Source organism: Diabrotica virgifera, chromosome 5, assembly GCF_917563875.1.
Source record: "Diabrotica virgifera virgifera chromosome 5, PGI_DIABVI_V3a".
In the NCBI taxonomy this organism is placed as follows: Eukaryota; Metazoa; Arthropoda; class Insecta; order Coleoptera; family Chrysomelidae; genus Diabrotica; species Diabrotica virgifera.
This window is the reverse complement of record NC_065447.1, coordinates 139,264,811-139,277,555: the sequence shown is the minus strand read 5'-3', so window position 1 is coordinate 139,277,555 and position 12,745 is coordinate 139,264,811. Positions and strand designations below refer to the sequence as shown.

General features: G+C 31.3%; 2 protein-coding genes across 3 annotated transcripts in view; one reads left to right on the top strand and one right to left on the bottom strand.

The window, feature by feature from the left end:
* The window catches only part of LOC114333175 (uncharacterized), a 412,711-nt gene that overhangs the window by 320,939 nt on the left and 79,027 nt on the right, over window positions 1-12,745 (top strand). For both annotated transcript variants that reach the window (XM_050650379.1, XM_050650378.1), the window contains exon 10: window positions 3,892-4,092. In XM_050650379.1, the coding sequence (XP_050506336.1) occupies window positions 3,892-4,092 (201 nt within the window). The remainder of the gene's footprint in view (window positions 1-3,891; window positions 4,093-12,745) is intronic.
* LOC114333172 (paxillin-B) overlaps window positions 1-12,745 on the bottom strand; it is a 289,103-nt gene that overhangs the window by 211,243 nt on the left and 65,115 nt on the right. The gene's annotated exons all lie outside the window — the stretch shown is intronic.

Here is a 12,745-nt window from a genome sequence, read left to right as displayed (position 1 = left end):
TTGCATATTTTAGTAAAACAATAGGAAAGGCAGAAAAGAATTATTGTGTTACCAGAAAAGAACTCCTAGCTATCATAAAAGCCCTGGAACATTTTCATACCTTCCTTTATAACACAAATTTTACAATCAGAACTGACCATAGCGCTTTGCAGTGGTTAATGAATTTTAAAAAGTCAGAAGGACAAGTGGCTCGATGGATAGAGAGAATAAAACTTCGACATAGTACATCGAAAAGGGCGTCTCCACAACAATGCTGATATGCTTTCTAGGCGACCCTGTTTAGAACGACAATGCCAGTACTGTAAAACACTTGAAGAAAGAGACAGTATAACCGAAGAAGTAAGTCTCTGCATGACCACCGTTAAACAGGAAGAAGATAATGATCAGACTTCCCTGGAAAGCATTAAGAAGAGTCAAAAGAAAGATAATGACTTAAGAGTCATACGAGAATGGGTTAAAAATGGAGCAAGACCTATTTGGCAGAAAATATCCAAATACAGTGGAAATATAAAGGCATACTGGGTTCAATGGGAATCTTTGCATGTTTCGAATGGTCTATGATATTGGAAGTGGGAAAGTCTCGATGGAGTACGTATAGTTCAACAAGTGGTAATACCAAAATCACACATTAAAAGTGTGTTGCAAGAACTTTATAGCAGCCTGTCTTGAGGACATTTTGGAGTAAAAAAACACTGGCCACAGTTCAAGACAGATTTTATTGGATCAATTGTCGCCGAGATGTAGAAGAATGGTATAAGAAATGGGACTTATGTAACGGTAAAAAAGGCCCTAGACCTAGAAGTCGTGGTTAAATGGCACAATATCTTTCCGGAGAGCCTTTTGAACGACTTGCAGTGGATATTCTCGGTCCACTTCCAACGACAAAGAGGGGTAACAAGTACTTAATGGTTGCAATGGATTATTTTTCAAAATGGTCTGAAATTGCACCCCTTCCTAATCAAGAAGCGACGACTGTAGCAGAAGCATTCATAACACACGTCGTATCAAGACATGGAGTTCCTTTAGAGTTGCATTCTGATCAGGGACGAAATTTTGAATCAGAATTATGGCAAGAATTAATGAAAATCTTGGGTATTAAGAAAACTCGAACTACGCCTCTCCACCCACAATCAGACGGAATGATCGAAAGACATAATAGAACTATTTGTCAATACCTCTCAATGTTTGTTGCTGATAGTCAAAAAGATTGGGATACCCTAATACCTCTATTTCTGTTAGCCTACAGAAGTTCTGAACATGAAGCAACCGGTTATTCTCCATCAATGATGATCACCGGAAGAGAAATGAAGCTTCCTCAAGATCTTATTTTCGGAAAATTGCCTACCTGCGAAGAAGAACCTTCATCCCTGACGTACCTAGAAAACTTAAGAGAAAAACTGGAAAAAGTCCACGAATTTGCTCGTAAAAGTTTGAAGCTTCAAAGTGATAAAGCCAAGTCCAGGTTTGTTGTGCAAGCTACTGGGACAACTTTCGAAAGAGGTGACCCAGTATGGCTATACAATCCCACACGCAAGAAAGGACTTTGCCCGAAACTTCAACGAAAATGGGAAGACCCGTACACCGTCTTAAAGAAAATAAATGATCTAGTCTACCGCATCCAGTTTTCAGCTAGAAGTAAACCCTAGGTAGTTCATATTGAGAGATTAGCCCCATATCATGGAACTGACCCACCTTGTTGGCTTCAAGCAGACCCTGATAGACCAGTTATTCGAGGCGAATAACTATAAAGGAGGGAGCAGTGTTATGACAGTTCCGTAGATTGATCCTACATAGAAATAGTCCCTCGACGTGAAAGAAGAAGTAGTCATGTACGAGAATGTTCTGGATATCATGGAATAACCCAGAAACGTCTGGTGACGTCTAGAACGTCAGAAATCTATATAAACATATGTGTTTGACATTTTATAGTTCAGTTGTAATTGAGTATTTGAAGTTAAAAGTTGTCAGATTGTGTTAAAGAGTTGTATTGTAATTATGTCTGTTAGAGTTTAATAAAAGTATTTTCAAGAAGTGTAACAATATACAGGGGAACTTCTTCCATTATACAGAAGATGGATTACATCATTGAGTCTTACTCTGTCAAATGCTTTCTTCAACTCGATCAGACATAGAAATCCTGGTCTATTATACTCTAGTGACTTCTCAGTAATTTGCTTAATGACGAGTATTGTATTTGTACACGAACTTCCAGTACGAAAGCCCTGTTGTTTGACTGAAAAATGAAAGTGGTCCATTTTATTTTCTATTTATATTAATATCAACGGTTGTAATAAAAATGTTTTTAATAATTTCTGCATATGAATGGTCAATGTTGGACATTAATATGATATATGCTAAATCGCCAATAAAAAACTGAATTTATTTAAAAAAACTATTTAAAAATACGCTTATTATCCGCCATTGTAAATGTGTGTATACACACATATACAGTGATGATCGCGATAATAACTGGCAGAATAACGCAAAAGATGGAAAACATATTAAGTTGTGAGATAAAAATAAAAAAAGAAATGAAACTAGTGGAGGTGGAAGATTTAGCGATAAAATCCTATAAGTTTACATTATACTTATTGTTTCCCACCTTTAGACGTATTGGGCGAGTTTGGCAACTGCCACTATGACAGTGACAGTTTTAGTTGACATACTCCTCTGATACGTCCAAAGGTGGGAAACAATAAATACAATGTTTTTATCGCTAAATCTCCCACCTCCACTAGTTTCATTTCTTTTTATCTCACAACTTAATATGTTTTCCATCTTTTGCGTTATTTTTCCGGTTATTAGCGCGCTCATCAGTGTATATACCTATAGTTCGTCCGCTATAACTTTTCCCATGGGTCACGATTCATTTTCAAACAAATTAAGCCAAAACATAAAGTGAAACGAACGTCGATGTGTATACTGCATACTATATACTACACACATCGGCGTACGTTTCACTTTATGTTTTGATTTAATTTGTTTGAAAATTAATGACGCATGGGAAAAGTTATAGCGGACGGACAATATTAGTGTATATAGGTACGAGAGCTTCAAAATTATGGAATAAATTTATTTTTTTCGAGACTAGGCCGCTTTGAAGAAAAATCCCGAGACAGGTCGACTTTTATTTTTAAATTATGATGTTTTACTCAATTCTCTATTCAGTAATATAAATATTAACATCAATATTTATACAGGGTGGCCAAAAAAATAATTTTTGAATTAAATTAATCGGCGAAAAAAAAAAAGAATTTGTATAATTTATATAACTCAAAATACATTTTACTGCTGTCAAAATTCATCACAAAATGCATTTTACAATTGCAATAGTTAGCAATGTTTATTTGATAAATAAACATTGCTTTTCGCTTAAATTAAAAGTGTTTAAACTGCCAAGAGGCAGGTGGGTGGCTGTTTGATATTTAATTTAAGCGAAAAGCAATTTTTATATTCTATGACTACAGTCAATTGTGTATTAAGTTAAATAAATTACATAAATTCTTCTTTTTGCGTCAACTAATTTAATTAAAAAATTATTTTTTCGCCACCCTGTATAAATATGGATGTTAATGTTTATATTACTAAATAAAGAATTTAATATCCTTTTACATGTGCTATGACACGACCCCAATTCCCATTTAAAAAAACTCATCGATTACGTCATCACGACCACGCGGATGACGTCACTATTATGGCATATACCTATGTCAAAAAATCCTAATTTAAAAATAAAAATCGACCTATCTCGGGATTTTTCTTCAAAGTGGCCTATTCTCGAAAAACTGAATTTATTCCATAATTATTTTGAACCTCTTATATTAAAAAACCCCCACAAAACAATTTAATTAAGATAAAAAACATACATAAACATCTATTTATTTATTTTAGATCTACATTAACTACAGATCACGTCAAAATTAAAAAGGGAACCATAAATAGTGACAGCTCTGTAGAGAGTGACGAAGAAGAACTAAAAGATGGTCAAACCGAAAAAATCATGGAAGTGGCACCCATTCATTCTGGTAATAAGTCGGACTCAGATAAAGAAAATAAAGAAAGAGTTCAAAAAATTTCGCTAAATATGAAAAGGTAATAAAACTTAAAATTTGCTACAAATAAAAACAATTTTTTGCTGTCTTAAATTTTTAATTTTCAGCAGATTTTTTAAGTTATAGATATCTATACAGATTATTATAAAAAATTATTATTATACTAATTATATTATTTTAATATTATTATTATATAAAAATTAATGAATTATAGTCCATTAAAATGTTACATTTTTTAAGCCATACCTTGCATTTGTTAGAGGAGTCAATTTTATTTCTTTAACGTGTAGGGGGGCTCAGTAGAAGCTTAAGTTCAAGTTTTTGTGGTCGCCACCCTTGTCCCCCGGCCGCCATCTTGGAAATGGGGTGCAAAGGGGTTTCTCGCTATATCTCGTAAACTACCAACCCTACGGAAAATCTAAGTAAACATAAAATGTGGCATATTAAATTTTGTACAATTTTGTTTCTATTACTTTTTATCGTCAAGTGACCAACAAAAAAGATATAAACAAAAATATGTAAAAAATTTTTAACAAGTTTTTGGAGGTTATAACTTTTTTTCAGTTCATTTTAAAATAAAATAACATGATAGCAATTTTGTAGAGAGTTTTTCAGCGAACAATTTTCACTATAAAGTTGTTTAATTCTATTTATTTATATAGGTTTTACAGCGCTCCAAACTTGACCTGATTCTCGAATGCTCATAGGGATACAATAAAAACAAAAGTTAGGCTTACTTTTCTATCTATATATATTTTTTATTCATACAATTTATTATGATTTTAACATTCCTCTGCTATTATTGATCTGTGCTTGACCTGTCTCCCCACTATAAAACTTATAACCCTAAGCATATACAGTGGACCCGCGATAAGTCGGCCTCCGATAACCCGGAAGTCCGGCTAAGCCGGATCGATTTTCATTAGATAAAATAAAAATGTTTTCACTTTGACTGAGTTTTTTTTACCAAGAAATAAATAATAATGTATACAACTGTACGTAATTTAGATGTACTGGACATAAGTATTTCATCTTTTTGCAATTATAATTAAGTTTATCTCTAAGAGTACCGTATTTTATTAATTTTTACCATATTGTCCGGCTAACCTGGATTTTCGATAACCCGGATCAACGGCGGTACCGATTAATCCGATTTATCGAGATTCCATTGTATAGAAACGGCCCAAGAAGTTGTTTGAGGACAAATTCGCCGGTTCAGAAGAAGAATGACGCAACCGAAAAATGAAAAATTCGTAGGAAGAGCAAAAAACGAATTTTTGATATCAAAATCATAAAGTATGATAAAAATTAGCCATTCACCACACCGTGTTCAGGATCTCGAGATATAAGCGTTTTTTGGGGTGTGCCGCTTGTCTATGAAGTAAGATACCTTTTTTCCTATTGTATATTTTGATTTAAAATTTTCCAAAAATCTTCTTCATGAATTATATTTTATTGTTGTGTTGGTTAAAATTATAAACTAAAAAGTTTGTTACTCAACTTTTTTAAGTAAACATGAAACTAACGAAATATGTTTTTTAATGTGTTTAAACATTTTTTACAAATTTCATTGTTATCTACATACTTCAAAGATGACACAGTAAAATTTTCAAAAGGAAATATTTACAGCGACCAAAGATACAGCGAGGTAAATTTGAAAAATCATCAAAATTTATTTTCGGCATTTTTGTATAAAATTTGATTTTTGAACATTTTCCACCAAATCTAGATAAAAATAAACTTCAAATTCGGATTCGGTGACCTCGAAAACATAAAAATAGACCAAAATTGGTCATTCACCTTAAATTTGATAATCGTGGTGGGCATAACGATTGCTGCCGCTCGACTAAAATAAAGTATTTTTTTTATTGTATTCCTATGAGAATTCGAGAATCTGGTCAAGATTGGAGCGCTGTAAAACCTAGATAATAAATAAAATTAAACAACTTTATAGTGAAAATTGTTCATTGAAAAATCCTCTACAAAATCGCTATGAGTAGGTATATTTTATTGTGAAATAAACTAAAAAAAAAAGTTATGACCTCCAAAAGGAAACTTCTTACAAAATTTTCTCATAATTTTGTTTATAACTTTTTTGTTGGTCACTTGACTATAAAAAGTAATAGATATAAAATTGTAGAAAATTTAATTTGCTACATTTTATGTGTAATTAAATTTTCTGTGGGATTGCTAGTTTAGGAGATACAGCGCGAAAGCCCTTTGCACCCCTTTTTCCAATATGGCGGCCGGGGGACAAGGGTGGCGACCCCAAAAACTTGAACTTAAGCTTCTACTGAACCCCCCTACATATTAAACAAATAGAATTGGCTCCTCTAAGAAATGCAACCCTAAATGTAACATTTCAATGGACTATTACCATAAATAATAATTATTGTGAAAGTGAATAAATACTTCAGTAGAATCAGCAGAATTAATTGGGTAAATTATAATAGATCGTTCCAACTCAAACTTTTGCGAAGGCCTGGATAAAGGCATAAGTGTAGAAACACACGGGGCCCACTCTGCAGCGCTGCTTAGCAGCGCCATAAAAGGCGCATTAAAACACTTGTGTTAAAAAGCGCACTTGTGAGTGTCGCTTTTGATTAAGCCTAAATGGCTCAAATTGTGTAATACAAAGGTCATCACGTGACCAATTTCTGTGGCTAGTTTCAACTACTAAGGTCTGGAGTTTAACCTGATGATGATCTGATAAGACAGAAAAAGTTTGTGATGTACTTTTAGTCAAACTTAAATCTTTTTTAAGAAAAATTTTAATAAAAATTTATATATTATCTACAAAGGAAATCTTTTTACTTCTTAAGTTATAAAGTATTTACAGTTTGCAAGGTAGAAGTAGGTGTTTAATATTCTCCAGTTATCTCCATCCATTAATTTGTTCATTGTAACATACTTACTTGATCATGCAAGATACTATTTCTGTAAAGCCTCTTTCTGTAATGCACTTGTACCATAAGTTCATTACCGCTTTGCTAGTTTCCATATTCTGTATAGCAAACTTATAGAAGCTACTTTTGTTAGAATATAAATACGTAGGTTGTTAAAATGAAAAGGTACGAAATCACACTGTGGGTATAAATGAAATCTTTATTATTTATACTCCAGGGAAATAAGGTTTTTGTCGGGACACTTGAGCAGCCAAGTTGCAAATAGATTTTTTGGGTATTATATACCTAATACATTATAAATACAAAAATGCCCGTCCCAGTTCGGACGAGAAACTTAGTTAATAACAAATAAGGGTCAAAAATGGCAGTTTTTTCGTTTAAATCGCTATAGGTAAAAATAGGGTAATTATATATATTATTTAGAGTAATCGTATCTTAGTAGATCAGCCAAGGTTTAAAATGGCACTTTTTGAATTTTGGTCGGATCATTTTTTGCTTCGGAAATTGCAATATAAGACTAAAATTTAAAAAATGAAAAATGTTCCACGACTTTTGCGAAAATGGCGTTAAGACTTTCATATTGCACGAAAAGTTAAGTTCAACATTCCATATAATGTACAAAAAATTTTAAGACTATTCGTCAATCAGTTTAAATTTTATTCAATTTGTTTATCGCAAAGAGCTTTTTTTCGCAATGTTATTGTTCAGAAAATAATAATGACATAGCAATTCTGTGGAAACCATGTGCAAGAATAGTAGTTATATATTTAAAGTATTGAAAAAAAAATCATTAAAAAGTCGTTTTTATCACTCCGAAAAAAGTTTCAGTAAAATAGAGTCATTTTTGGCTTCTAAACAGTTTGAATAACTTTGTTAATATTGACTATAGAGTACATCTACTTTAGGATTTCAAAAGCTTATATTTTTATACGAATTTTCAGAAAAAAAAATTTTCCGTAGGTTAATTAGGTTCAAAGTAACTTTTATTATTTAATTCGCAGTTACTTCTATATACATCAAATTCTCCTGTAACGGTGTTAGTTGCCATAATACTCCGAAACGGCTTGGCCGATTTTTATAAAATTTTAAACGTTTATCCTGTAGGACGTTGAAGAGGTTTTAGTCTATTTTTTATACCCATAAGTTATAAGGGGGGTTGCCCCTGACATTTTTTTTTATTTTTTTGGACAAAATTATCTACCTTAATTTTATAGGATGTAGAATTAAAAAATACGTATAACCCTTCATTTTCACTCTTCTATCGCCAACCCCTATTTGTTAATAGCCATCTATATATTTACATCTATAAAATTCTCCTGTCACAGTGTTAGTTTCCATACTCCTCCGAGACCGCTGGACCGATTTTTATGAAATTATATATGTATATTCGGTAGGTCTTAGAATCGGTCGTAATCTATTTTTCATATCCCTGAGTGATAAGGGGACTTCCCCCTAACATTTTGTAATGTTAGGTGGGGTTGTGTGTACATAACGTACTCTACAAGACTACGAGTACACACAAATTAAAAAAATTATAATCAAAATCCAATAACAAGTTCCAGCGATATTAATTGCAGCATATGTTTGCAGAATCAGTTTCATTTTTTGAATGCACGTATTTTAGTAATTACCCTCCACCGACCACGAATTAATTCCGTTCGGACGCCATTTTTAAAGCTTTATTAATCACTCTGTTGAGGTTTAAAGTATACTCACACATAACCTATATATCTTTATCTTCAAAATGGCTCTAGTTAGGTTGCTTAATTGTTATAAACAAAGTAGCCGTCAATTAAATAAAAAAAGTACCATTTTTTCAAATTCCATTGTAGTTTTAGCCTACAGTCAATATTAACAAAGTTATTCAAATTTTTTATAAGCAAAAAATTACTCTATTTTAGTAAAATGTTTTCTGAGTGATTAAAATGGCTTTTTAATGATTTTTTTTAATACTTTGAAAACATGACTATTCTTCTTTCTTGTTGTTTTCACAGAATTGCTATATCATTATTATTTTCTGAACAATAATATTGCAAAAAAAAGCTCTTTGGGATAAACAAATTGAATAAAATTTAAACTAATTGACGCATCGTCTTAAAATTTTTTGTGCATTGTATGGACTGTTTGATTCAACTTTTTGTGCAATATGAAAGTCCTAAATTCATTTTCGCAAAAGTTATAGCAAACTTTTTATTTTCGAAATTGTAGTTTTATTTTACAATATCCGAAGCAACGAATAATCGGACCAAAATTCAAAAAACGCTATTTTAAACCTTGGCTCATCTACTAAAAGAAAAATATTATCAATAAGACATTTAATTACCCTATTTTTACCTGTAGCGATTTAAACGAAAAAACTCTCATTTTTGACACTTATTTGTTAATAACTAAATTTCTCGTCCAAACTGTGACGGGCATTTTTGTATTTATAATGTATTAGGTATACAGTATAAATTAAAGAAATATGGAACATAGCTTTTTAAGACACAGTGTTTGAACTGCATTTGAGATAGTGGACCAATATAAAAGTTCCAGACATTAAAACCAGAAATCATAGCAACATTAACATTGGCATGTAGAAAATATCTTTGAACTAGAACCTCCTACTTCTATCTCTCTTTTTGGGAGTTTACTAAAATAGCGAGCCCAGCCGAATGAGCCGAAAGTACATAATCGGACTTAAGGGTCCGCACCGCGCCAAGGAATAGAACCGAACCGAACCCACTACCTACATGCACAGACAAGGCGATTGCAGATACGCGGTACGAATGGGTTATTATTTTTATAAGTTTTTGGATATGTATTTAAAACATATAATTTAACCTAAAATATTTATTTTAATATTTATAGTGATAAATATTTCATGTGTATCTATTTACGGATAGTGATGATTGGCATTATACATAATATTATGTATATTGTTCTAAAGCTATTTTTTGTGGCGTTTGTGTAATTTATTTTTATAAATGGGAAATAAGCCACAATTTAACTTAAAAAATGATTTTGTTAACTTTTCGACCTCCACTTCGGACGTCGTTGTCAAAATAAACAGTATTAATAAATTAAACAAAAATGTTGTTGCTTAGTAAAAAAAAATTCTTCTAATAATATAATTTATTCTAACTCATTCATATCGTCAATTATTAGAAGATTTTTTTTACTAAGCTACAACATTTTTGTTTAAATTATTAATATTTTGTATTTTGACAACGACGTTCGAAATAAAAGTTAACGAAATAATTTTTTAAGTTAAATTGTGGCTTATTTCGTATTTAGAATAATAAATTACATAAACGCCACAACGAAATAGCTTCAGACAATATTTTAGGTGAAAAAATATGTTTTAAATAGGTACGTATCCATAAACTTAAACTTATAAAAATGAAATAATCTATTCGTACCGCGTATGCACAAAAAGCTAGAATGATCTGCAAATTCTGCAATCGCCTTCTGCATGTAGTTAGGTCGCCGGTCGGTTCGGTTCTATTCCTTGGCGCGATCGCGAGGCGGACCCATAGGAACCGGTCGTATAATAATTCTTATACCTGATTCTGACCTAGAGGTGGGCTAGAAGTATTTGAAATCATGTAACCGTAACCCATCGTAATTTTTATCTGTGATTGTGATTTAACAGAGCAACAAAATAGTTATTATTTTGTCTAGAGTCTAGGTCATGATTATAAAATTAGGTCTGTTAGAATGAGAAACAATTTTATTCAAAAAGAGTTTTTGTAATGAAAATAATATTGCATTAATAAATAATTTCATGTTTTTTTCATTGTCTTAATTGTTATTAGAAAATCTAACAAGAGCATAGGCGCCAAATTTCGGGCCAATGCTTTCTCAATGCATTCATTTTTTTCGAATTTTAAGAAAATAATAAGTATTTTTGAAAAATATAAACGCGGAATGAAAGATTACATTATTATCTAGGGCCGAAAGTCCATTAGAATAAAAAAACTGTCATTTGAATGAGATATTTGAAATTAAAAATCACACTCAATTTTCTCTTCTTTTTACCGCTGTAACTTATATTAGAAGTTATAGAACACATTATAGAAGTTTTCAGGGACTTTTAGCGCTCGGTAATTATGTAATTTTTTATTCTGCTTTTAAATTTTTCAAAAATACTTACTAGTTTTCTTAGGATTCGAAAGAAATAAATGCATTTAAATAGAATTGTCCCGAAATTTTGCGCCTACCCTCTTAAAAACGAAATACAAAGTAAACTTTAAATACCAGTATTTGCTACAAATACTTATTAGTTACTATTAGGTATCCGGATCTGCAGATGTTTTCTCATGTTCTAATAAAATTTGAGTCGTAAATCCTTTATTTTTTTGTTCCATTCCAAGTTTTTCTGCAATAAGAGCGATTCTATTTTCTGTGCTATTTCCGCATTTGTTGGATCCTTAAAAGGAATTAGTCGAAACCTTATTCTGCCAAGAAAAGTTGAAACAGTTTATCGACAGTTTAATAAAATACTCATACACTGTTGAACTAGTGTTTACGTACATATTTGTTATGCTTATAATAGCCTTAACAATTTCTTCTAGCTGAATAAATCTTTCCAACATATAAAATGTCGAATTACAACATGTGGAAACATCTTGCAGTAATTTGAGAGGATTCCCGTTTCCTGGATTTTTTCAAAATCTAAAAGTTTAGCAGTTGCTTGTAGAACTCTTTTTAAAGTGGCTAATGGTATTTTTTATTTTGATTAAATTTTTAATGATTTTCTTATATCACTTTTGATAACAACATCTGAGGTAGAAGTTGAAACGTCAATAAAATCATTTTTTTAAGTTAAATTGTGGCTGATTTCCTCATCCTTTAAGCCATCGTTCACAATAAAGTTTATTTATTGTGTGTGCAAAGCATCCAAAATGTTTCATTTTCACATCATTTTGTACCACCTTTAACATTTTGTGCATTATAGGAAACAATAATGTATTAAAATTTTGTTTTCTAAGTTTGATAAGACAGCTTTATCTTACAAATATTGCATGATATTCTTTTTCTCATGATCATCTTTCAGTGCGTCACAGTTTTTCGATTTCTCTCTAACGCATTAAATTGTATGTGACAGAAAAAAAGGCACGTCTGTGAATAATTTGGTAATTATTCTAGTTTGGTGATTATTCTAGTTGTCGATAGATGGCGCCATAATCAAAAAAGGATTATTTATTAAATAAAATAATACTATTATCAATATAATCTGTACAATTTATAAGACTATACAAATGAAAGAAAATACCATTTTATAAATGCAATAGACACAATTGATTTGGTTTTATTCCAAATTGAAAATAAAATTTGACAACTGCCAGATTTAACTAAAATGTCATGTTAGAATAAATGTCATAAATGTGTATTATCACGGACTTACCTTTTTTTCTATAATTTGTGACGCACTGAAAAATGTTCATGAAAAGGAGAATACATAATTATCATCCACTTATATAAAAACGTTCCATAAACTACTAAATTTTTCTATTTTTGTTTGGCACTAATGGCATGGTATGCGTTCTAATAGCAAACCCAATTTTGTAATAGTGACCTAAACAAAATAATAACACGTGTAGAATTTTGCGATGGTCCACAGTGGTAACACTTTTTATTAGGAGTTTAATATACGAATATTTCGTTGCTCTGTTAAATCACAATTGAATCGGTCATTGCGAAAACAATCTAAGAACATATTTTGGGTAAAATGACGACGCTTTTCAACGCCATTAAATTTACAATTACATTATACATAAACATTTAAACTTGTTTTGCCTTTCA